General features: G+C 42.2%; 1 protein-coding gene across 2 annotated transcripts in view; it reads left to right on the top strand.

Moving 5' to 3' along the window:
• Positions 1-27,301, top strand: part of kcnh7 (potassium channel, voltage gated eag related subfamily H, member 7) — a 90,620-nt gene that overhangs the window by 35,822 nt on the left and 27,497 nt on the right. The window contains exons 3-6 of one of the 2 annotated variants that reach the window (XM_033980881.2): positions 9,897-10,049; positions 15,529-16,008; positions 16,522-16,542; positions 20,152-20,366. In XM_033980881.2, coding sequence (XP_033836772.1) covers positions 9,897-10,049; positions 15,529-16,008; positions 16,522-16,542; positions 20,152-20,366 — 869 coding nt within the window. The remainder of the gene's footprint in view (positions 1-9,896; positions 10,050-15,528; positions 16,009-16,521; positions 16,543-20,151; positions 20,367-27,301) is intronic. The other variant, XM_055227315.1, reaches the window with a different exon arrangement.

Here is a 27,301-nt window from a genome sequence, read left to right on the forward strand (position 1 = left end):
AAACATAAATTAATAAAAAAAAAAGAAGACAAATCAATGTAGATGTAATGTAGAATGCTTCAGTTTATGGTGTTATTTTAATGTTTATTACTCAAAGTTAGTATTAGCGTTAGCATTGAGACACAAAGCTAACAGCCTTTTGTTTTAAATCTGAAAAAAAAAATTTCAAATTCAAATTAATTAAAATAAATCTACCCAATTGTTTTTATATGTGGAATACTACAGTTTGTGGTGTTATTCTAATGTTTATTGCTCAAAGTTAGTATTAGCGTTAGCATTGAGGCACAAAGCTAACAGCCTTTTTTTTAAATCTGAAAAAATGATAAAAATAAAATTTATTAATGATAAAATAAAATTCAAATTAATTAAAATAAAAACTATCCAATTATTTTTAAATGTGAAATACTACAGTTTGTGGTGTAGTTTTAACATTTATTATGCTTTAAAGTTAGCATTAGCATTAGCATTGAGGCACAAAGCTAACAGCCTTTTTTTTTTATCTGAAAAAAATAAAAATAAAATTCAAATTAATTAAAATAAAGACTACCCAATTATTTTTATATGTGGAATACTTCAGTTTGCCTCAAAGTTAGCGTTAGCATTAGCATTGAGACACAAACATCTCTCTTGTGTGCTCTGGCGATGATTTAATTTTATTTGTGTAGTATTTAACATGTTGTCAGTGACGTCCACCTGCAGCTCGTTGTCCACTGTCTGACCCTAACCCCCTAACCTCTGACCTCTGACCCCTAACCCACCTGCAGCTCCCTGTCCACCGTCTCATCTTTAAACATTTATTCATTTTAGCGTGACTCAGCAAAAACCTCAGAGATAAAACTGGACAGGAAGTAGTGACGCTAACAGTGAGGTTTCCAGGTACAGTTATAGCGAACGCGAGTATCATAGCAACCAATCATCATCTGTCAATCAAACCTGTTGCTAAGGCTAGCTGGGAGCAACCTCAGGGAAAGACGGCGCCTGATTTGTCTGTTTTTAATGTTCATATCTTGATTTACAGACACAATAGTGAAATAAAAACCCCAGGATCATGTAGAGCGGGTTAATACGAACATTTAAGACCAAAACCGTGGAGATAGAGCTCTTTATGCCGTACTGTGGAACATTCCAGGCAAAGTTATAACTAAATTCTTCACGGAGACAAGTAGGTTTGACTCAATATTTTTATCGATTTTCAGTATAACGAGGATCTGATTAAACTGTTGCTCAAAACATGAATGAACTCCAAACTTCTCCTCCAAAGTGCAGAGTTACCACCGTCAAGTTTTTGCGTTTTTGCGTTTTTTTTTTATCAACACGTTTCGCAGTTTTTCGGACAGTTTACCACGTCCAACACGTCAGGTGGCGTCCTGCAGATAAACAGGGCACAGACTGCACTGCACAGACCGCGGACATCGACACAAAACTGACAGACAGATCCGAGAGCGGGACAAAATGTTACCATCTGAAAACCAGTTCTTAAAAACAAAACCAAACCCTGATATACGAGCGGAGAACACGAGCGCTGGAGGAGAGTGGTATTAACTGATTTGACTTGAAAATGAGCCTTTTCCCTGGTTCATCACACACTCCCGAGCGTCTCACGGTAATGGAAAAATCAAATTCTACTCGGAGCACGTCTAAAACACATATTTTGACGCAAATGAGCTGTGAAATACAATACATTAGAACTCGAGGCATGGCTGTGTCTACCGCGCTCACACGGCCCGGGCGTTTGGACACAAGTGCGCTAAGAGGCTGTTATGTCACTTTGTCAAACTGTATTGGGCTGTACCGTAGGATTTTAGGTTAAAGTAGTCCATAAACTTCAATGCATTTGTCCCCCGTTCTTTCCAATAGACGTCTGAAGCGTAAACTTTGTAAAGAAATGAAGCTAATTGAGGCTAGCAGTTATAGCGGCTAATTTGGAGCCGTGATCGCGAGTGTCATAGCAACCGAAGAGCCAATCCGGAGCGAGGTTGTTGAAGGTAACGCCCCTTCCTTCCCTTGCGCAGCGTTGGTTTATAGCAGGGAACGGGCGCTTAGCAACGCTGTCAATCAAACCTGTTGCTAACGCTAACAGGAGCGACCTCGCGGAAATAAGGCGCCTGATTTGTCTCTTTTTAATGTTCATATCTTGAATAGCGAAATAAAAACACCAGGATCACGTAGAGCGGATAACACACATTTCGACGCAAATGAGCTGTGAAATACAATACATTAGAACTCGAGGCATGTCTGTGTCTACCGCGCTCGCTCACACGGGCCCGGGCGTTTGAAGAGGCTGTTATCGCGCGTCGCTTTGTCAAACTGTACTCGGACATCGCTCACACCTCCTCCTCCTCCTCCCGCGGCGCCCCCCAGTCGATTGCGTCGCCGTGTCGGGTGCTCCGAGCTTTATCCGTATATTTACAACGCGCGGCAGAATTAGCGTTTGTTGTCGTACACTCGAGCGGCTCACGCTGTTTCCCCAGAGAGGGATCTTTTAAGCGTTTGTGTGCGCTCTGGCAGGTTGCACTGTTTGGAATTCAAATGGGTGGATTTGCATGGATGGGTCGCTGTGGCTCGCTGCTGCCGGAGTAAATATGCGACAGGAACGAGCTGGTTTCACGGTGAAGCAGAATCGAAGCTTAATCTGAAGCCCGCAGTTACGCACACAACAGAAAAACCTCAAAAACAAAGCAAAGATCATGTTTTTAACGGGCTCTCGTAGCTTTAATCCATGTTATGATGATGTTAGCGCGTCAAAAAACAGACCCGGAGTTGTGTTTTGTTTCATTCTCACGTGTTTGAGTCGCACTTTGTTATTAGTCTGTAACTTCTACAAAGATCAAAATGTGAAGTTCCACCTTGTGATGTCATCGAGTGGTGGTTTTCACAGTTAACAGCGACGTTTTAGCTTTTGGTTTAGCAGAGATAAGAGGCAAATCCAGATGAAATGATCCAAATGATTCTAGTGAAGAAAGAGAGAGGAAAGAAAGAGTGATGAAAGACAGAAAGAAGGAGCGAGAGGGAGAGGAAGAGAGATAGAGAAAGAGAGAAAAAGAGTGAGAAGGAGAGAAAGACAGGGAGAGAGATAGAGAAAGAGAGAGCAAAAGAGAGAAAGACAAGGAGAGAGGGAGAAAAAGAGAAAGAGGGAGAGAGAAAGAGAGAGGGAGAGAGAAAGAGAGGGAGAAAAAGAAAGAGAGGGAGAGAGGGAGAAAAAGAGAAAGGGCGAGAGATAGAGGGGGGTAAAGAGAGAGAAAGAGAGGGGGAGAAAGAGAGGGAAAGACAGAAAAAAAAGCGGCGGAGAGAGAGAGAAAGGGGGCGAGAGAAAGCTAGAGAAAGAAAGAGAGGGATGGAAGAGGACAGAGAGAGGTAGAAAGAGGAAAGGAGGGACGTGAGAGAAAGGGAGAGGGTGACAGAGGAAGAGAAATGGGGGGGTAATAAAAAGGAAAGAGAAGGAAGAAAATAGCTAATAAAAAAGAGGGGAAAAATACAGGGAGGAGAGAAAGGACAGAAAGAGAAACTCCAGGTCTGAAATGATTCAAGTGAGTGTAGTGAAGGTGAGTTTAAAAACACAGTGGAGCACTTCCTGTATCACCACATGATGACATCACAAGGTGGAACAGAGCGAAAAAACACCTAAATGTGAAGGGTTTGTGTGGTATCTGTTTATGTATTTATTTATATTTAATTATTTTTGGTCTGGCCCGCTCTTCCTCATTGTCTTTTATTTATAATTTATTAGTACAAACTACAAACCAGGACAGTTCACATGAATCATTCCTGAGTCCTGTAATTTTCTAACATAAATAATGTTTTTTACTGTACCTCTTGTTAAATACTTCTGTTGTGTAGGAGCTTTTTAATTTATCATCGAGGTTGTTCCACACACTAACCCCTCGAACAGAAATGCAGTACAATGATGTTTTTTACTGGTTCTAGTCTTACTTTTCGTGAATAAACCTGTTTGTCTAAGATGATATTGACTCTTTCTCTGTTCGAATAACATCTGTAAACATGAGGCAGTTTATGATTATCTGCCTTTATACATCATTATGACTTTACGTTTGGACTTTACATTTGGACTTTACATTTGGACTTTACGTTTAGACTTTACGTTAAGACTTTACGTTTGGACTTTACGCTTGGACTTTATGTTAAGACTTTACGTTTGGACTTTACGCTTGGACTTTACGTTAAGACTTTACGTTAAGACTTTACGTTTGGACTTTACCTTTAGACTTTACGCTTGGACTTTATGTTTAGACTTTACATTTGGACTTAACGTTTAGACTTTACATTTAGACTTTACGTTTGGACTTTACATTTAGACTTTACGTTTGGACTTTACGTTTAGACTTTACGTTTAGACTTTAAATTTGGACTTTACATTTGGACTTTACATTTAGACTTTACATTTGGACTTTACGTTTAGACTTTACGTTTAGACTTTACGTTTGGACTTTACCTTTAGACTTTACGCTTGGACTTTACGTTTAGACTTTACGCTTGGACTTTACGTTTAGACTTTACATTTGGACTTTACGTTTAGACTTTACATTTGGACTTTACGTTTAGACTTTACATTTGGACTTTACATTTGGACTTTACATTTGGACTTTACGTTTAGACTTTACGTTTAGACTTTACGTTTGGACTTTACCTTTAGACTTTACGCTTGGACTTTACGTTTAGACTTTACGCTTGGACTTTACGTTTAGACTTTACATTTGGACTTTACGTTTAGACTTTACGTTTGGACTTTACGTTTGACTTTTACGCCTGCACTCTGTTTTAAAACGGTCTTGCCCTCCTTTGACTCCGAGGTGTTTGTCTAAGATGATATTGACTCTTTCTCTGTTCGAATAACATCTGTAAACATGAGGCAGTTTATGATTATCTGCCTTTATACATCATTATGACTTTACGTTTGGACTTTACATTTGGACTTTACATTTGGACTTTACGTTTAGACTTTACGTTAAGACTTTACGTTTGGACTTTACGCTTGGACTTTATGTTAAGACTTTACGTTTGGACTTTACGCTTGGACTTTACGTTAAGACTTTACGTTAAGACTTTACGTTTGGACTTTACCTTTAGACTTTACGCTTGGACTTTATGTTTAGACTTTACATTTGGACTTAACGTTTAGACTTTACATTTAGACTTTACGTTTGGACTTTACATTTAGACTTTACGTTTGGACTTTACGTTTAGACTTTACGTTTAGACTTTAAATTTGGACTTTACATTTGGACTTTACATTTAGACTTTACATTTGGACTTTACGTTTAGACTTTACGTTTAGACTTTACGTTTGGACTTTACCTTTAGACTTTACGCTTGGACTTTACGTTTAGACTTTACGCTTGGACTTTACGTTTAGACTTTACATTTGGACTTTACGTTTAGACTTTACATTTGGACTTTACGTTTAGACTTTACATTTGGACTTTACATTTGGACTTTACATTTGGACTTTACGTTTAGACTTTACGTTTAGACTTTACGTTTGGACTTTACCTTTAGACTTTACGCTTGGACTTTACGTTTAGACTTTACGCTTGGACTTTACGTTTAGACTTTACATTTGGACTTTACGTTTAGACTTTACGTTTGGACTTTACGTTTGACTTTTACGCCTGCACTCTGTTTTAAAACGGTCTTGCCCTCCTTTGACTCCGAGGTTTCCCTTCACACGCAAACATTCCAAACAAGCGTTGCCATTATACTTTCTAGAACATAATACTTAAGCCTTATGAATTATAAATGCCTATAGATTCCAAGCAGCATATTTTTAGTGTTCGTTTCCACCCATAGACACACATAGACACACATACACACATACACGCACATACACACACATACACGTACATACACACACATACACGCACATACACTCACATACACGCACATACACGTACACAAATACACATTTAAATACAAAAGTTTGCCTCTTGACTCCTCCAGGCTCTTTCAGTAGCTCCTGTGTGTGCGTGTATGTGCTATATTTCTAATTATGTTCCGCTTTTTTGGGCGTTTTCATTAAATTTTCATCCTAACTTTGAAATTAAATTCTTTCCAAGTTGAAAAGAAAAGACTTTCGCACGTTCTCGCCGTGTCCAAAGCAGCAGATGTCTTGGGGAGTAAAGATAATCCCACTCATAGTAAGAAACTTCTTGTGTTTTAACTGGTAACAAATCGCTGCACTGTAATACTCAAAACTGGCCGCGTTTGCCAACTTTGAAGATGGTCGCCACGGCAACGGCGGGGATTTTAGGTTAATTTATTGTCCAAAGACTTCAACGCATTTGTCCCTCGTTCTTTGCAATAAGCGTCTAAAGCGCAGACTGTGTAAAGAAATGGATTAAGCTCAAATGAAGCTAATCAAGGCTAGCAGTTACAGCGGCTAATTTGGAGCCGTGATCGCGAGTATCATAGCAACCAAACAGCCAATCCAGAGCGAGGTTTTTGGAGGTAACGCCCCTTTCTGCCTGCATTGTACGGTTTAGCAGGGAATGGGCGCTTAGCAATGCTGTCAATCAAACCTGTTGCTAATGCTAACGGGAGCGACCTTGGGGAAAGAAGGCGCCTGATTTGTCTGTTATTAATGTTCATATCTTGATTTACGGACAAAATATCGAAATAAAACCCCCAGGATCATGTAGAGCGGGTTAATATGAACATTTAAGACCATTTTAAGATATTTTATTTAGTATTTGAGTAAAAATTTGCCTAAAAATTTAAATTTCGCCTCATTTTTTGGAGTTAAAACTTGAATAAATCAGACTTGGAATTAGACATGAAAAAATCCTTGTGCATGTTTTGACCAATCAGGCGCCTGGATTGTCTGTTATTAATATTCATATCTTGATTTATGGACAAAATAGTGAAATAAAAATACCAGGATCATGTAGAGGGTTAATACGAACATTTAAGACCAAAATGAGTCTGACAGCAGCAGGTACAGAGAGAGGGGACACAGCTTTTCAAAAAAACAAAAAGAAACTAAAAAAAAAATAAAATAAATAATAATAATAATAATAACTAAAAATAACAAAAAATAAATAAATAAACTCAACATAATGAAAAAAAAACTCAAAATAACAAAAATTCTAAACAACAATAAACTCAACAAAATTTGATTTGTCTGTTATTAATGTTCATATCTTGATTTACAGCAGGAGTGTCAAACAAATTTTCACCGGGGGCCACATTAGCAAAATAGCTGCCTTCAAAGGGCTGGATATAAAATAAATCTAACTACGTTTTTAACTTGTTAATCAACTGTTTCTGTATTTATTACTTGTTCAAGTTACAAATATTACATATGCATTAGCCTAGATGTAAAAATGTGGCTGTATAACTGTGTATCTCCTGATAAAATTACATTTTAAGACCATCATACCTTTGAGTTTACCTTGTCGAGGGTCACATGAAATGATGTGGAGGGCCGTATTTGGCCCCCGGGCCTTGAGTTTGACATATGTGATTTACAGACACAATAGTGAAATAAAAACCCCAGGATCATGTAGAGGGTTAATACGAACATTTAAGACCAAAAAGACGAGTCTGACAGCAGCAGGTACACAGAGAGGGGACAGTTTTTCAACAGAAAGTGAATTGAAACCAGAGTTGACGGAGCCAGAAGCGCGCACATGCTCGATTTTGATTTGTAACAAGGCCGCTAGCGTGTTAGCTATGTCCATTTATACCCACCGTCTATACGGCCTAAACACTGTGGATTATGAATTACAGCGAAACGGCTCTTTGTAGTTAGATTCCGAAGGCAATTTGGCGACTGTTGGCGTTGAGTGGAGGGGATGGCGTTCCGCTGTAAGCCCCCGCCGCGTGTGACTGGGACTAACGACTCCATCCACTCCCTGTGACACTGATGGACTACTGGGGGCGACGTAGTGCTTAGCCCATGGAACCGGGGCTCCCAATACATACATCACATCCCCGTCCGATACCAACCCGGCGCCGTCTGCACAACCCCGCGCTTATTATCCCGCCTCGCCGTAAGAAAAAGGTCTCTCCAATTATTTTGTTGTTGTGAAATGCAGAGGGGATGCGGGCGTACGTTTTGAGCCGTGCTGTGTGTGTCTCGCTCTCCCCAAAAAAAGACTTTGCTGCGCCGGTTGCCTGCTGGGGGAGCTATAAATAGAACCAGACTTAAGGCGTAAAACGTGAGGCGTGTACGCTCAGTAATTATAATAAAAATCCCCATATTTTTAATCTGCCTCGGCTTAAATCCCATTCACACGCCGCGTTTCATTCAGCAAAACAATGGAGCACGAGAGACTTAAGTCGGATGCCCCTCCAGTCTGGTTTAACAGGTCATGTGACATCATCGAAATATCCCAGAATCCCGTTTCAACCTGAGCTGGAGGACGGGTCTCGGTTCAAAGGGAGAACGTGCTGAATTTCTGTCCGTTTGCAGAAGTTTTAACCGAGTTTATGGTTAATATCTGCGATTATTACTGCCAGTTGGAGCGGCGACGTTATTCAAATCCAAACGTGTGATTTTTGTCGGTTGAAAATGAGCGAAGGGCAGAGGGTCAGGGTCTTATCATGACCTGTCTCTGACCTTTTGATGCTTCAGGTCACAACGTCAAAATCCCCGTGTCTCTGTGAGCGCTGCAGACCAGATTGACAGAGTGACTTTAGTGTATTTATTACGTAAAAAACTCATCAACGGCGGCGACCGGCTCTGCGGCGGCGTGTCTGGGTCCGTGATTTGCCTTTAGACTCACCGGTGTGCTCAGAATAATTAAGTAGCTGATGTTTTTCTACTTCTTTTGGATGATGATGTCGCTACGTCACTGGAGCGTGGCCAAAAGTTCACATTTTTCAACTCTGGCGTCTGATGCGTTGGACACGTGAACGATCAAGACGCGCTGTAGAAACATTTGACGGCCTAGACACGTGTTCACTGTAGACTATGCATGTGAACTCGATGCCCCTGGTGGGTGGTCTGCACACTGCATGATCCTCTGACCCTCTGATTCTCTGACCCTATGCTCTCGTGTCTTTGACCCTCTGGCCCCATGTCTCTGACCCTCTGATTTTCTGTCTTTGACCCTTTGATTCTCTGTCTACTCCCATGTCTCTGACCCTCTGCTCTCGTGTCTCTGACCCTTTGCTGACCTCTGTCTGTCAGGCCTCTCTGCTCCCTTATCTCTGACCCTCTATGTCTCTGACCCTGTGATTCTCTGACCCTGTGTTTCTCTGACCCTGTGATTCTCTGACCCTGTGTTTCTCTGACCCTCTGATTCTCTGACCCTGTGTTTCTCTGACCCTCTGATTCTCTGACCCTGTTTCTCTGACCCTCTATGTCTCTGACCCTGTGATTCTCTGACCCTCTGATTCTCTGACCCTGTGTTTCTGACCTTATTTCTCTGACCCTCTGTTTCTCTGACCCTCTGATTCTCTGACCCTGTGTTTCTCTGACCCTCTGATTCTCTGACCCTCTGATTCTCTGACCCTCTGATTCTCTGACCCTCTGATTCTCTGACCCTGTGTTTCTCTGACCCTGTGTTTCTGACCCATGTTTCTCTGACCCTGTGTTTCTCTGACCCTCTGATTCTCTGACCCTGTGATTCTCTGACCCATGTTTCTCTGACCCTCTGATTCTCTGACCCTGTGTTTCTCTGACCCTCTGATTCTCTGACCCTGTTTCTCTGACTCTGTTTCTGACCCTGTGTTTCTGACCCTCTCCGCTCACCCGTCTTTGTCTGAAATGTTGAATTTGAAGTCCGTTAATAGAAAGTGTCTGTCATAATGAGGCCCGTTCATTTTCTCTGGATTGGTTTTATCTCTGGTTCTAATAATTTCAGTGGCTTAAACGACTGCGGCGAGTCCATTAAACGGACGCCGTTTTCTGACCCCTGTTCAATTTTATGTGGCAGGTTCAAAGTTCCTGTGCGCCACTCACATCATCCCGGTGAAGAACGAGGAGGGCGTGGTCATGATGTTCATCCTTAACTTCGACTACATCATGGAGGAGGGCAGCAGCGACTCTCTGGAGAGACTCAACCACACGTCTCCGTCTAAAGCCGACCGTGAGTTTAAACGGCCCATAATAGACTGATTTAAAGGCCCATATTATGATGTTTTAAAAGGCCCATGTTACAGTGATTTAAAAGGCCCACATTACAAGGCTTTAATGGGCCCATGTTACATTGTGTTAAAGGGCCCACATTACACTATTTTAAAGGGCCCATATTACACTGTTTTAAAAGGCCCATAATACACTGCTTTAAAGGGCCCATATTACACTGATTTAAAAGGCCCATATTACAAAGTTTTAAAGTGCCCATATTACACTGTTTTAAAGGGCCCATATTACACAGCTTTAAAGGGCCCATATTACACTGTTGTAAAGGGCCCATATTACACTGTTTTAAAGGGCCCATATTACACTGTTTTAAAGGGCCCGTATTACACAGCTTTAAAGGGCCCATATTACACTGTTTTAAAGGGCCCATATTACAAAGTTTTAAAGTGCCCATATTACACTGTTGTAAAGGGCCCATATTACACAGCTTTAAAGGCCCATATTACACTGTTGTAAAGGGCCCATATTACACTGTTTTAAAGGGCCCATATTACACTGTTTTAAAGGGCCCATATTACACAGCTTCTTCTCTCAAGTTGAAAACACTCTGTTCCTCCTGGTGATGTCATCACGTGGTAATACAGGCACCGCCAACGTTCACATCATTGGACAAACGCTCTACCAACTGAGCCACTGCCCATATAAACCCACCCACAGTTCTGATAATAATTCCACCTCAGATTATTTGGACAAAATGAACCAAACAAATCTAAAACATCAGCTCCACAAAACTCCACGTGGCTCATGATCCTTCAGCGACTTTATAAAAACTCATCGTCATCGTCATCCGTCACCGCCAAACCCCCCAAACCTCCAAACGGGTCGATTTCTTTCCTCGTGCTTTTGTCTTTTCCTCCGGCCTCTCCATCTCCAGCACTCGCTTCCTGCTCGCACAAAAACGCCGGGCTGCAGCTGCGGAGGAGACGCATCTTTGGCGCCGTTTAGCAGACACTTACGTTACTTCAGCGTTCGCTCAAAAGGGCTGACCCAATTATCGCTCAAAGGCCGCCGTCGTGTAAAGCCTTTCTCCGTTCTCAGCGTGTGACATATAAAACAGTCGCACAAGGACTCGAGGTCACGTAGGAGCGATGTAATTGGATGAGGAGCTAACGGCGCGCCCGCTCTCGTAGGCGGCGTGCGGTGAGTGTATAAACAACCTCTGTGTGCGAGGTGAACCCGGACGCCGGACTCGTTCGGCTTTAAATTTATTTCAAAATCAAAGTTGTCGCGGTAGTTGGCACAAAACAGCGTCCTTCTATAAATATATAAACACGGCCCCTGTAAAACTTTTATACGGTAGATGCTAACGGTTATTTATCGCCTGTTTTCTGCGATTCTTTACAGCTTCTTAGGTCGTTTTCACGCCGCCGCAGGTTAGCAACAAGTCGATGTCAAACGAGAGGGTTTGAGATTTATGGAAATATGTAGGAAAGAAACGAAAAATGAAATAACTCTGCTAAATGTTTTATGGCAAAGTAAAAGCTGGCAGTCGCATTCTGGACGCAGTAAACGGAGCGATTCAAACAGGAGGTCACGGAGCGGCTCCAATCACACTCTGGGGCGGGGCAAGTGTAGTATAAACGCGGCTGACCTCGGACTGACCTCGGGCTGACTTATGTAGTCCGCTGTGACAGTAAAAGGTTTTGGAATTTGGCAAAAAAATGGTTCAGATCATGTATATTTGCCAACTTAACATCAGTGACAGTCTCCTCCTGCGTCTGTCTGCGCAGGTGAGTCTGAGTCTGTCTGCGCAGGTGAGTCTGAGTCTGTCTGCGCAGGTGGGCCCAGGTCTGTCTGCGCAGATGAGCTTGGTGCTGTCTGTGCAGATAAGCCTGGGTCTGTCTGCGCAGGTGAGCTCAGGTCTGACTGCGCAGATGAGCTCGGGTCTATCTGCGCAGATGAGCCCGAGTGTCTGCGCAGGTGAGCTCAGTTCTGACTGCGCAGGTGAGCCTGGGTTGGCCTGAGTGTCGTTCCAAAATGTTTTTCTCCTCCTCCACCAGCGCACACTGTCTTTGTAATGTATTTAGCCACAGGAGAAAGAAAAAAACACAGCGTGCATGTGAGGCGAGCGTGTGTGTGTGTGTATGTGTGTAAGTGTAGGTGTGTGTGTGTGTGTGTGTGTGTATGTGTCTTGAAGCTCGTTGTCATGGAGATAAGTTCTCTGATCAGCTGATGGACTCTCACGTGTCTCATGGTGTTTGGGCTGAACGATGCTCGATTTGCGTGAACAAGACCGACCCAAAAGTGAAGTAAACACACCTAAACCTAGAGCCACAGGGGGGCGCTCCACCGAGCCTCTGATGTGTGTGAAAACCACATAAATCAACGTCACGATATTAAAATGTGTAACTTAATTTTGATTGTGAGGAAATACTTGTTACTCAACATTTCGATACTGCAAACGGGGGCAGAACGGCAAAATGGCGTCTTGAAAATAGTCGATTAAAGATTAAACTCAAACATGAATCAGTCCAAACACAACGTCAGACGCTCGACGAGAAGAAACGACTAGAACACGGTTAAAATCTGAAAAGTCCAGTTTGATTTAAATATTTTCTGCTATGGATCCAGACCTTTTTAAAGCTATTTATTTTCACGCTTTCGTATTGATTACAATCCACAGATACATTTTCTTCTCGGTTCTGTCTGCGCAGGAGAACAGCTGGTACGAACCGGTGATCAATGGGTCCATTACGTCGCGCCGTCGTGCAGTGATGCGTGAGGCGGAGCTATTCATCAGATTATCCGCGTCTCACCTTATGTTTAAAACCATAATCTGTAAATCTGTGTGAAGACGTGCATAGAATTCACGTATTGGAAAAGTTTCAAATCAAACCGTGACTCTTTACGACCCAGAGAATCGGAAAAACGGCTCGTTTATCAAAGGTGAATTTAATAAACAAAGGGTTAACGCGCTAATTGGTAGCGACACGTTGTTAGCGTCGACTTGTAGACAGCCGCGTCGTTAGTTCGCAGCTGCGTTTTAATGTCGTTTCCTCGGCAACAAACGCACATTTTTAACACACAAACAAACCCTGCAGATTTAGGCTGAGTTCTTCTCTCGAACTGAAAACACTCCGTTCCACCTTGTGATGTCATCGTGTGGTGTTTAGGGATGAGACAATAAACAATAATATCGTGATAAAAAGAGCTGACACTTAGATTTTATGTTTCCTTTTCAAAATATGTCCAAATTGTAAATATTTTCTAGAATCTTAATTATGAATGTTTTAAATTTGGCTTATTTTTTAAAAAGCTAAAAAAAAAAAGCATAACAATGAAGAAAAAAAAACGCGATTGTCAGGTTGTCGTAACAAAGATGTGAAATTATATACACAAATGTGACTTATATTCCACATATATAAGTGACATCTGAGTATAAGTCGCACCCCGGGCTAAACTATAAACAAAATAATAAAAATGCGAGTTATAGTCTGGAAAATACGGTAATTGTGATAATCGGCAAAGGAGATAATCGCCGTTATATCACCAAAACGTACAAAACAAGAGGGGACAAAAGGCTCTGTTGTCCCGGGGGTTAGGGGCCCAGAATTGGACTCTCTTCTAATGAATTTGTATTATAGGGGGGCCCATGCTCGACGTCTTGCCCCGGGCCCCCCAAATTCCTGTTGACGGCCCTGCTCATCCAGAATATTCTCCTTTAGATCGTAGTTTTTCACTGATAACAAAGTACAAGACTATAACAGTTAATAAAATTATAATTATTCATATCCAGAACATTTTAAACTGTCAGGAAGTTTAATAATTATCCGGATATAATCGTTAATCGTAATTATTTTGAACAAAACACAACTCCAGGTCTGTTTTTGATGAGGTGGTAACATTACAACGCGGCTAAACGCTAATAAACATACATTTTTTTGTGTGATACAGGACCTTTACGTGCGCACGCAGCATATTCCGTGTCATTCTCTGGAGCGGTTTAGAAATAGGAGCAGTGGGAGCGAAGGTAAACAGTCCTAAAGGTAAAGTCTCCCTGAATGCAAATGAGCCGCACACATTGTTGGACTGGAGTCGGGTCTGCGCAAACAAACGCGAGCCGCAAAACAAACGGACACAAAGGTGGTCCCCGCGTTAACCGTTTTTCTCCTCTCCTAATTCTCCTGACGTCTGATTCATGCCCACGTTACGAAAAAGACACAACACCGGGATCTGAGGGCCCAATTAATATTCAATGCAAATATGGCTATCTGGTATCATAGCAACAAGGGCCAGTGCGTGCGGATCCGCTGGTTGGCGAGGCTGAGTTTGAGCTGGGAAAGAAGGAGAGCTGTTCAGGTGCATACCCCACACCGACAGCTCTCCGGGGCGCCGTATCCCTCCGCAGTTTTTTAAAAATCAGCTTGAAATATGTTCACCTGCTCGTTCCCGCTCACATTCTTTAAAGCGTGACTGAATTATAGGCTAATTAAGGGATTGGTGCGTTATATGTTTATCCTCCAGGCAGAGATTAGGGCCGAGGCTGTGAACGCACCAGCTCTATTCATTACATTGATAAGATGTCATTGGAACCGTCAAACTGTGTAAATGCGCTGCCTTCAGATCCTGCTCTAAACGACCAATTAGTTCATAATGTGCGCTCTGTCAGCAGGCGGCGGCTTACACACAGTGACCGCAGCATTGTGTCTGAAATGAGTTTCTGTCTCCTCCGCGTCGCTCTCATCCGAATTAAACAAGCAGCCAGCCACATAAAAATGCAGGGTTTGTCCCGTAGAGAATGAAATGTATTTTAGCTCCTTTTGTGTCCAGCGCCGCGCCGACGGGCCGCTGTTGTACACATGAATAGAACTGTCCAATACAGTGAACTCTGACAACCCAAAGAAACACACAGAGCCTCCAGAGCCATTTCACTTTACATGACTTTACTATTGTCACAGTCAGGCTTTTGTAAAAACAAGACGTTTTATTGTAAAGGAGTCTGGGAGCTGACAGTTTGTGTGTGGTGAGGTTTGATGCTTGTCATTTTGAATGTTCCCCGTGTTGTAGATGTCCCAGTTAAGGCCCATTAACAGGTGTCGTGTGCTGCATATTGAGCAGCTCGCACATTAAAACCCCACAGATTCCTGTAGAAGTAAACGGGCTCTACACCCTGTTATTTGGCAGCGTTGTCGGGGACTGTCCTCCTTCGTGAATAATTGAAGGAAATTGAAGTTTGAACTAGTGCCTCAGGCAGAACAAGCATTTGTTTTGATCTACATGGCTCTTTTTACAGTAGCTGCATTGGCAGCTTTTCATCACTGTTGGCAAACAACTATAAGATATTTGCCTCAGTTTTGAGTTCTGCAAATCGTGCAAATGTGTTTCATCCCAGCGTGAACGCCACATAAACAGGTCAGAGGCAGACACATGTTTTGCATTGTTCTTCATTCTCATTATTGTTCTTGTATCTTTTGCTTTTCCAGGTAAAGGTAGATTCTTCCGTTTCCGTCTGCCGGCGTTACCGCTCCTCGGGATCAGTAAACAGTCCCTTCCTCAGGAGGACCCTGACGCCGTCATGGTGGACTCGCCTCAGCACAGCGACGGCTCCGTGGCCACGCGTGATTATCAGCTCCCGACCACACGAGAGAGCTGCAGTCCATCCTACGCCAACGACACCCGCGCCCTCATCGCCCCCAGCCACTGCTCCACCCCCGTGTCCGGGCCTCTGGACCACTCCTCACCCAAGGGCCCCTGGGACCGGATATACCCCGACCAGGAGGCTCCCACTCAGGCCAACAGTCAGGACGACACCCTGACGGCCGCCCCCTCCATCCCGGGCCTCACCCCCACCGCCTCCAGAGAGAGCGTATGTAGCATCCGCCGCGCCTCCTCCGTGCACGACATTGAGGGCTTCGGCTCCAACTCCCACAAGATGGTGTTTAGAGACAGACACGCCAGCGAAGGTACACGCTGCATTTACATCTGAAGAGAAACACTTCAGACTCGTATCAGTTCATCAGTAAAGACGATATTTATAGCTGCGTGTGCCGTGTAGTGTAAAGTGTGTGTGTAAAGATGATATTTATAGCTGTGTGTGTGTGAAGTGATGGGATGCTCGATGTGACCTGTCAGTCTCTTAATCAGTGTAATGACCAGTCTCAGTTTGTCTGCTGAGCGATCCATCTCCCCCAGAGTCTAAATCCCTCATTAGCCTCGTGGCCCTCATTTTGTCAAAGGGAGAAGTTGCCAAGACCGTGCTGGTTTTCTCCGGGCCGGCCTCCTCTTGAGCCCCCCCCCCCCTCTGTATTTTCATTCAAATGGCTCCCAGTGGCTGACAGTGTAATACGTCTACTTCACTGTAATGCATTGTGTGTGGGGACAGCGGCGTGGGTTTAATGCCAAGCCCCATTTATCATCATAGAAGTTCTGCTCTCACCTCCAACCCTTCTCTCCTTCTCCCCCGACGTGGAATCCAGACAATGGGCGCAATATTAAAGGTAATTCTAGCTCTGTGCATCCCCGGCTCTCACGGTCAGCCATGTTTAGTGGAAACTTAAAAAAACCTGTTTGCTGCATGTGTGTTTCCACGACTCTGGCCTGCTCTGAATGCAAATGCCTGGATGATGTGAAGTAGTAGCCGCCGCGATCCGGATGACTCAGTGGGATCCCGGGCGGTCAGGGGAGCTCCCGTTGACCTCTGCACGCGCTTGCATGAAGCTGCACATTCAGACTCTCCTCTACTTTCGCTCATTGAAGAAAAATCAATGAGGCTTTAGCAGATGATTCCTCACACTGTCTTAGTCTTGTCTCCGCGAAACCTCTGGCCCCAGCTGCCGTGACGGAGGCAACGCAAACCTGTTTTACCTTTAATGAGCTAACACTTTAAGCTTACACTGCAAAAATAGACTTTTTTCTGTGCGTTAAAGTGACTTGAGTTCATATTATTGTGTTTTGTCGTGTTCTATATCACACAAAACTGACTCTTTGTGAGCCTTAAGTTGTGTTATAATGCTGTTAATTCATCAAAAACAGACATGGAGTTGTGTTTTCTTTCATTCACACATGTTTGAGTAACTTTTTATTATTAGTCTGTACATCTCCGAACCTCAAAATGCTCCCTTCCACCTTGTGATGTCATGAAGTGGTAGTGTTCAAGTTCACAGCTGCGTTTTACCTTTAGTTCAGTAGAAATTGGCGATTATTCCAGGGCTGAAATCATCAAAATAATTCTAGAAATGAAGGTGTGGAGTTTAAAAACACAGTGGAGCACTTCCTGTATAACCACTTGATGACATCACAAGGTGGAACAGCGTGTTTTCAGTTTGAGAGAAGTGTGAATGAAACAAAACACAACTCCAGGTCTGTTTGTGACAAGGAAACAACATCAGAACAGATCAGAAAACACCGTAAAACGTGCCCTTTAAACTTTTATTTATATATATTTTCATTTTATTTAATTTTATTTATTTATTTTTTTTTTTATATTATTTTTTTTTATTAGTTGTAAAATTTTTAAGAATAATTTTATGCATTTATTTCACCTCAAGTCACATTATTAGTCCATGGAGTTTGTTTTTTTTCTGTTTTTATTTTGTCAAATTTCCTCATTTCAGATGACACAACTTTCATTTAAAAATAAAAAAACAGAAATAAATAAATAAGAAGAATAAATAAATACTAAGGAATATAGAAATAATAATAATAATAATATAGAAATAAAATAATATAGAAATAATAAATAAATAATAAGAAAACCAGAAACAAAAAATTAAACTATATTAAAAAAAAATTGTGCAAAAGTACAAAAAATACAACAAAAATCTTTCGAATTCAAGTTGCTTTAACCCAGTGTTTCCGGTGCATGCGTTCTGTTTCTACTCTAAAGAAACATGTGCGTTTGTCTTTGTACAGACAGACCCATAACACGGAGATAAAGTCCCTGTGTGAAGCTTTTTTTCCGCAGACCTGCCACAGAACAGTATTTACTCACTGTGTTATATGAAGTGATGTTGTTTCTACCCTGACCCTGCAAACATAAAAACCTCCATAACCCCCCTCTCCCCCTTTTACTCTCTCCTTCACCGCTAGTGTCTCGCTCCTGGATGGCTGGCGGTATGGCTTCGGCTTTTCACCGTATATTTTTTTTTTCTCCATTTTTGTTGTTTTATTTTACGACCCCCGATGACTCTACGGCATGAACCAAAGCTGCGCATGCATTCTCTCATCCTCAGCTGTCTGTTTCTTTGTCCTTGACTTTCAATCACTGTACTTTGTGAAAATGGGGAAAATGGCCGTAGCTTCCTCTGCTGGTTTACGCGCTGAGCCAGCAAAACTTTCCCTTCAAATCATATTCATGGGCTACATATCAGTGTGTATTGTCTTATATATACCATCGGGGCAGGGGGGCGGGGCATAGACTGGGTAAAGACGTGGGCGAAGCGAACGTGACGTCACCCACAGCGTACGGCGCCAGTCAAATGAAGCTAATCGAGGCTAGAACAGTTATAGCGGCGAATTTGGAGCCGACTTTCATATTTGGAAATACGACCGCAAGTATCATAGCAACCAAAGAGCCAATCGGGAGCAAGGCTGTTGAAAGTAACGCCCCTTAGCAACGCTGTCAATCAAACCTGTTGCTAACGGTGGCGGGTGCGGCCTCGTGGAAAGCGAAATAGCGAAATAAAATCACGAGGATCAAGTAGAGCGGGTTAATACGAACATTTAAGACCAAAATGACGATAGATAGGACGCAGTTTTTCAATAGAAAGTGAATTGGAGCCAGAGTCGATGGAGCTAGAAGCGCGTCCATGATCACTTCCTGTGCGGAACGCGGCGGTTAGCAGGTTAGCTATGTCCGTTTATGTATAAATACACTGCCTGGCCCAAAAAAAGGGTCGCACACTCTAATATTGTGTTGTTCCGCCTTTAGCTTTGATTCGTTGTGGCATTATTTTGATTTCGCTTCTGCAATGTCACAAGATTTATTTCCATCCAATTGCAGAAACCCCAACATATTTGCTTAGTTAAATCCAGGTTGTGGCTTTTTTTTTTTTTTTTGGCCAGGCAGTGTATTTACAGCCTATGGGACGGACAAACGGGTCTTAGGGGCGCAGAAATGAACCCTCTTCCTATTAATTTACATTGAGGGGGGCCCATTTGAGGCGTCTTGCCCCGGGGCCCCATATATCTGTCGACGGCCCTGCTTTGGTGCACATTATTTTTATTCTTCGTTAGATTCCAGCACAAAGCTACACGTCTTTGCGCAAATAAAACAAATAAAACAGCACATCTAGGTTCAGACACTAGTTTTTCTTAAAATTTCTAAATCTAGAGAACCGCGGAGATATTATTGCGTTGTCTGGGATGTTCCACAGTATGGCATTAAACATATCAATCTGGTATTCGTTCATTTTTAGTTTATTTTTTTTTAAATTAATAGTCTCAAAAAGTCAAAAAAACTAAGATGATCACTTCAGGAGACCAACTCATTAGTTTTTAAAGATTGTTTCCATCAAAATTACGTTATTAATTGTAAATTCCATGTTTTATTTAAAATATTTTCCATTTATTTCTTTAAAATGTGATAATATGACACTGTATTTATTCAACTGTAGGCATTTCACAGGTTTTTTTAGGGATTTTTTTGTGAACGGACTTGCTTTTCCACAGATTTGTAGACACGTTTAATGCCATTCTGCAGAACAATCTATTTAGCCACAAGAAAAGTTCCACAGTGGGCCTTTAAAACCAGATATAAGCTTCTGATTTCCAGCCTTTTGAGGGACATTAATCACATTAGTTATATCGAGGTTTTGACGAGGTGTAAAGTTGCGTTCTTTGATTGTAAGCGAGATCGTTCTTTTCTTTCGCCAACAGTGTTTTCATTATGTTTTAATGAGAAACGTTGAAAAGGCTGTTCATTCTAGACGGGTCAGTCGGAGGTTGGGGAGTTTCGATATCACGGTGTTGTGTTGTGGTTGAACTCAAAAACACAGGGCCACCCCATACTCACAACTCATACGATCAAACACGCTCACATCTTCAGAAAAAAAAAACAAAAAAACATGAAAAACTCCAACTTCTTAACGCCGTATTTGTGTTTCCAGGTCCTCTCAGTCAAATCAAATCAAGTTTACTCGGCTCTACGTCGGATTCAAACCTCAACAAGTACAGCACCATCAACAAAATCCCCCTCATCACGTTAAACTTCTCGGAGGCCAACAACGAGAAGAAGTGCCCGTCTCCTCCGTCGTCTGAGAAAACCATCATCGCGCCGAAAGTCAAAGACCGCACGCACAACGTCACCGACAAGGTCACACAGGTAAGAGCTTAAAGGCCCGAGGAGAACGCGTCCGGAACGACCGCAGACTGCGTAAAGACGTGGACTGAGTGAGTGTGACGTGACCACAGCGTTCAGTCAAATGAAGCTAATCGAGGCTAGCAGTTATAGCGGCTAATTTGGAGTTGAGTTTTATATTTGGAATTCTAAACGCGAGTATCATAGCAACCAAAGAGCCAATCCGAAGCGAGGCTGAGGAAGGTAACGCCCCTTCCTTAGCAACGCTGTCAATCAAACCTGTTGCTAACGGTAACAGGAGCGACCTCGGAGGAAAGAAGGCGCCTGATTTGTCTGTTTTTAATATTCATATCTTGATTTACAGACACAATAGTGAAATAAAAACCCCAGGATCATGTAGAGGGTTAATACGAACATTTAAGACCAAAACAACGAGTCTGACAGCAGCAGGTACAGAGAGAGGGGACAGTTTTTCAATAGAAAGTGAATTGGAGTGCACCTATGATCACTTTCTGTTTGGAACGCGGTGGCTAGCAGGTTAGCTATGCCCATTTATATAAACAGTGGTCCCTCGTTTATCGCGGGGGTCACGTTCTAAAAATAACCCACAATCGGCGAAATCCGTGAAGTATCAGCTTTATTTTTTACATTATTCTCTGTTTTTGTCTAAAACCCCTCACCACACACTTTATACACTTTTGTCACACAGGCGTTAACATTTTCTCACATTTCTCTCTTGTTTAAACTCTCTCAAAGTTCAAACCTTCGTAGGCGTCTTTGTCGGTGCAGAACGTTTCATCGACATTGTGGGTTTTGTCGGTGGAGAAAACAAATTGCAAACGTACAGCACTTCAGAGTCACACTGAGATCCAACGTTTATGTAAATTTGTCTGAACACATTCTGTACTGGACAGGAGACACGGCACGGAGGAGACTGATGGACAATGGTCTACAGTCCAACAGCCAATCAGGACGCACAACACAATGGTCTACAGTCCAACAGCCAATCAGGACGCACGACACAATGGTCTACAGTCCAACAGCCAATCAGGACGCACGACACAATGCACGTTCAGACGGTGTAAAAAAAAGTATGTAAATTTGCACACAAAAAAATCCGCGAAACAGCGAGACCACGTTCAGTACATTAAAGCTGGAATGGTAATATTTCAGGGCTCAGTTTTTATTGTGGGTCCTTTTTCTTTGCTTTCATTTTTCTAAATATACAGAGCTGTAGAGATATTATTGTGTTTTCTGGATATGTTCCGCAGTATGGCATTTCATTTTTGTTATTAATAATGTATTTTATAACAATATTTTTTGGAAAACTGGGGAGATTTTTGCCATTTTTCTGTAATAAGGTAATATGATACTTTCTGTTTAAAAATCGCTTTTCTGGGACTCTCCTGCTTTGGGTCAGTGGCATAAAATAGTTTAAATATTATCGTTTATCGCGGTATTTCTCCGTGGTGATATAACGTCGAAATCTGTTGTTGTGACAGGCCAATCTAGCCTCAGAGAACTCGAGGTAATTAGTGCAAACTCAAGACTCGGACACGTAAAACTAGGTGTCTATCACTGCGGGGATACTCTTACACCTGCCAGACAACGTCCAGGGCGAAGGACACGTTTCTAGGGTTACGGACAAGGTTAGAGGTCATTCTCACCTTCCCCCGTCAGGACCGGAGCGCCCTCGGAAAAGACACGGGCTGTAAAGTGTCCCGAGAGAGAGAGAGAGAAGGACAGAAAGAGAAAGACAGTGGGGAAACAGCGATTGGGTCTCACTTTTGCATATCACCCCCTAATGGTGTAATGGAGAGAGGCCATGGAAATTGACCCCGGTTCAAAGTCAAAGACGGAGACGGAGGGAGACACGGGCAGGATTACAGTTTATTTATATAGAGAAATACTGCTATGTAAAAAGCAGGAAGTCGTCGTGTGTCTGTATCAAGTCACTATTACGTTTTTTTAATGATGAAATGTTACACCGGACTGTGTGTCTAGGGTCAAGGAAGTAACAAAAAACAGATGTAAAAATGGTGAAATAAAGTAGTAATTTGATGCACAGGGTTGTAAAAGGCAAAGTAACAAAAGTAAACTAAAGTATTTACGTAAATGTATAACACAAAAGAACCTAAACTAAGAAAACAAATATAACACGTCGAACAAATAACAAGTGTCTCGGAAAACTGGTCACGTAGGTATGGAGATGATGGAAAGAAGAAGAATGTTTTCAAAATCAAAAATATATACCATCTTGAAGGAACGACATATTATCTTGAGGGAATGAGATAATATCTTGAGGGAATATAATAATTTCTATTCATACATTTTCACAAGCTCACAAGATATTTAACTTAAAAAATAAAAATAATATCTCGTTCCGTCGTGATAATTAAGTCGTTCCTTCAAGATAATATCGTGTGGGAACGTGATATTATCTCATGGCCACACATTAATATTATATTTTGCAAATGTCCTATGTCGGGCTCCGTACGTAGGTCTATAAAAACGAGTGATAAAACTTAAGGGAATAACACGGAAACAAAACCACGAGTGTCCAAAAACAAACACAGGACACAGCCTCCAAACAGAGTCGAGTCACAAAATAAAAAGAGACACAAAAACAAAACTAAACTAGTGTCTCAAACACACAGAATTAGAGACGAGGACAAACAAGAGACGAACGAACTAAATGAGTCACAGACAAAATGACAAAATGATAGACTGTCAGATTCAGTCACACAGGAAAATACGAACAAATAAAAAGAACTTAAGGCTTAGGGCCATAACAGCAAGGACGATATTATTTAGGGTGAGATCACTAAATTAAAATGATGAGACAGACCAAGGTTTGTACAGAATATCTAATGAGAAATTTAAGTTTTTTTTATTATATAGTTAAAAAAATCTCAAAATGACTGTTACAAACGCTACCCGTGTAAAGTTTGGACAGATTATTCAATGTTTTTTTTTTCTTTATATTTACTACTTTCTACATTTTATTTGCAAACAGAAAAAATCTAATATATGAAGCAAGATATATGGAATTATGTAGTAAAGAAAGAAAAATTAAATAACTCTACTAAATATTTTTTTTAAATATATTTTATATTCAAATTCTCAACGTATTCACCCTTTCCGTTTCGTTTTTTATTTCTTTCTTCCATATATTCATTCCATATATCTTCCATCCGTCCAAACTTTTGACTGCCGTTGTTTAAATCTACACTACCAGTCAAAAAAAGCACATTTCTACTTACTACTACTACTTAAAAAGATAAATATTTGGAACAGTTATTTCACTTTTTGTCTTTACTAAATAATTCCATATGTTTTACTTCATATATTTGACGTCTTTTGTGTGTATAAAATGCAGAATGTTGTAAAAATAAAGACAAAAAAAACACAAATGAGAGGGCGTGTCCAAACTTTTCACAGGTAGTTTAAGTTCTTAAATCCAGTGAACGGATCTGAACTAAAAAGTCTGGATTTGTGCATTTCTAGCTTGAACATCTGTGCAATAAAACACTAAACCGGCGCGTCTATCTGCTGCTTTCAGTCGTGTTTGTTTTTCCAACTCTTCCCAAATTCTTGTGGTTTATATCGAGCGCTCTAGTGACCACCGACGGATGCTCGCTACTTTTGAAGCTACATGCTACGTCGCGGTGCCCTTTTACTCCATTATCTTACGTGCATTTTATATTTATGCTTGTTTTGGGGCGTGGCTGGTCGCAGTATAAACACGCCGTCTATCCATGTCGCGCTCTCTTACGTTCTTGCTCTCGCGTCGTCATCGTGCGACCGTACCCGTTAGCCGCAGTTAGCCTTTTTTGCGTTTGACGTTTGACCGTTTTCGCCGTTTGTTTGGGGACGTTTTCAGTTTTCGGTTAGCGACGTCGCGTCTTTTCGCTCCGTTTGGCTCGTCGGGTCCATGTTTCTGTTTGTTTTGGGAAGCACGGGAGGCGTTTTTGGACGTTTTAAAGTAAATTAAAATGAAGTTTTCGTAAACCCGTTTGACTCCCGTGTGCTCTTTAATACGTTTGATCCGCCCGAGTCGTCATCGTACATTCCGGGTGCACTATTTTCTCATTCGAACAGCGGTGAAAATGGCGTGACACGTGAATAGCGCCCCCTGTTGGCAGCAGTGGGGACATTCAGACGCATCCCAAGTCTAGCTAGTATTAAATGCCAGGGAGGAAAGCGTTTTGTGCCGTCATTTCTTTTCCGTACACTCGTGATATCGTCTGGTGTATCTCTGGGAGCTCATTTGAAGCCTCCATCGACGCACCGGAGCAGACTCGTTCGCCGCTGTCCCTGGCAACCGCTCAGAACCACAGGCAGATGGAGACTTGGACCGCGAGGCCGGTCACACGAAAGAAAAAAGACACGTACGCACACACACACACACACACACAGAGTCGTTATTATGTGAAAACACCGAGGCAGACGCTGTGAATTAAGAAGCATAATTTACACAGACATGACATAACGCTTCACTCTTTTGTCCGGTCCAAAAAGAATTACAGGGAAGACAAAGGACGGTTTTGATTTAGTGCTCCTGGAGCCGAGCCAAGCAGCCTCCATTATCCCACGTGAGGGTTCATTTGCGGCGCGCGTGTAGCGACAGTAGGTAGATTAATTAAGTTGTGATCTTTTATTTAGCGAGAGATCGGCCCTGACGTGTTAATCCAGAATTAACCTTCAGATAGTGGAGTCTCGTATGGATAAAAAGAGACGCGGAAAAGCCGTAGATTGTGCGTGAGCGAGTGTGACGTCACCCGCGGCGTTCGGCTCCAAGTGAACGGTTACGAGTTGCATGTTAGGAAGTCCGACCGCGAGTATCGTAGCAACCAAAGAGCCAATCCGGACAGAGTTTGGTTTAGCTATAGCGAAATTAAAGCACCAGGATCATGTAGAGCGGGTTAATAAGGACATTTAACACCAAAACGACGAGTCTGACGCAGTTTTTCAATAGAAAGTGGGATTATTCTATATGTTTTTTGTCCGTAAAACCCCTCACCACACACTTTATACACTTTTCTCACACAGGCGTTAACATTTTCTCACGTTTCTCTCTCGTTTAAACTCTCTCAAAGTTCAAACCTTCGTAAGCGTCTTTGTCGGTGCAGAACGTTTCATCGACATTGTGGGTTTTGTCGGTGGAGAAAACAAATTGCAAACGTACAGCACTTCAGAGTCACACCGCGATCAAACGTTTATGTAAATGTGTCAGTCCAACAGCCAATCAGGACGCACAACACAATGCACGCTCATACGATGTAAAAAAGCATGAAAAATTGCGTTAAAAAAATCAGCAAAACAGCAAAAGGTGAACCGTGATATAGCGACGGACAACTTTATTTACGTTACTTCGCTGTCGGAGGATCTAGCAGCTGCTCGTCTCCATCCGGTTGTATCTCCTTTCCCTAAAACGCTCCACCACACAGCACTAAACTTACTCATCGCCACGGAAACCAACACTTTCCGCTTGCAAGGCCGAGTGTTCTTAATAAAAACTGCTAAATATCACATTATACATCGGCCCGGGGTTTGATTAGTCTGTTTAATTTCGCAATAACATCCGACTTTCTTCACCGTTATTCAAGCTTCCACTTCTGTTCGTTTTGTGACCTCGGCAGATCAAACATTTATAGACTTCAGACTACTAAACCCCGTTCGCTACATAACCTTTGAAACCAGCGTCTGGAACTTCGGAGCATAAATTTGAATGGAAACGATCGGAGAGGGCGGCTTCGGTTTGATCATAACACTGTTCCGCACTGTAATGTTTCTTGGAAGGCCGAATGTCACTATCATTATCCCAGTCAGAGCACTTCCCATATATACCTGAATAGATTTTTAACATCGATATTACCGTCGCGTTATGCCCCATTTCGGAGCAGCTTCTCAATGACTTATGGGTAATTATAGACCCCGCGTGGAGGATGCCACTTCTCCACTCGAGTGTCTGACAAACTCCACAGTCTGGACTTTCTGGACCGTTGCGCAAATCCCTGTGATTATTTCGGTTTCGCGGCGAGAGAGCAAAGACGCAGGTAGGACTCGCAAGGGCAGCGTTACCGTTAGCAACGAGAAACGGGCTTTAAAGGTTTTCTCGTCACAAACAGACCTGGAAGTGTTGTTTTTTTTGTTTTTGTTTCATTCACGCATGTTTAACACCCCAAAAAAACAAAACAAATCGGCATATTTAAACTGAGCTCTTCTCTCAAACTGAAAACACTCCGTTCCACCTTGTGATGTCATCATGTGGTAATACAGGAAGTGCTCCACTGTGTTTTTAAACTCTGCACACCTTCATTTCTAGAATCATTTGGATCATTTCAGACAATCTGGAGTTGCCGATTTCTACTGAACTAAAGGTAAAAGGAGCTGTTAACTTGAAAACTACCACTTCATGACATCACAAGGTGGAACGGAGCATTTTGAGCGTTGGAGATGTGAGAAAACACAACTCCAGGTCTGTTTTTGATGAGTTAACAGCATTATAACATGACTTAAACCGCACAAGAGTCAATTTTGTGTAACATGGAACCTTTAAATAGATTTTTTTCTGCACCTGTCAACAATTTCCCCCCTGACCTTTTGAACCCGTGTCACCTCCATCAGCGCCGCAACTGAAAAGACATAAGGACCCGCGTCTTAATAATTGAACTGGTTATCAGAACCAAGCTGTGTCCGCAGCAGCCGAGGTCAAACGCGTTCACCTCCTGATCCGGAATAACCTTTGGAATCGATCAGGACTCAAAGGACGGAGAAAGAGAATCTGTTCTACTGTTCATCTGGAATCGCACAGACCCGGAGCGATTGTGTAGTTAGGCTGAACACAAAGCACGAATTTACATAAACGTTGGATCGCGGTGTGACTCTGAAGTGCTGTACGTTTGCAATTTGTTTTCTCCCCGACAAAACCCACAATGTCGATGAAACGTTCCGCA

This window comes from Periophthalmus magnuspinnatus, chromosome 2 (assembly GCF_009829125.3).
Source record: "Periophthalmus magnuspinnatus isolate fPerMag1 chromosome 2, fPerMag1.2.pri, whole genome shotgun sequence".
NCBI classification, from domain to species: Eukaryota; Metazoa; Chordata; class Actinopteri; order Gobiiformes; family Gobiidae; genus Periophthalmus; species Periophthalmus magnuspinnatus.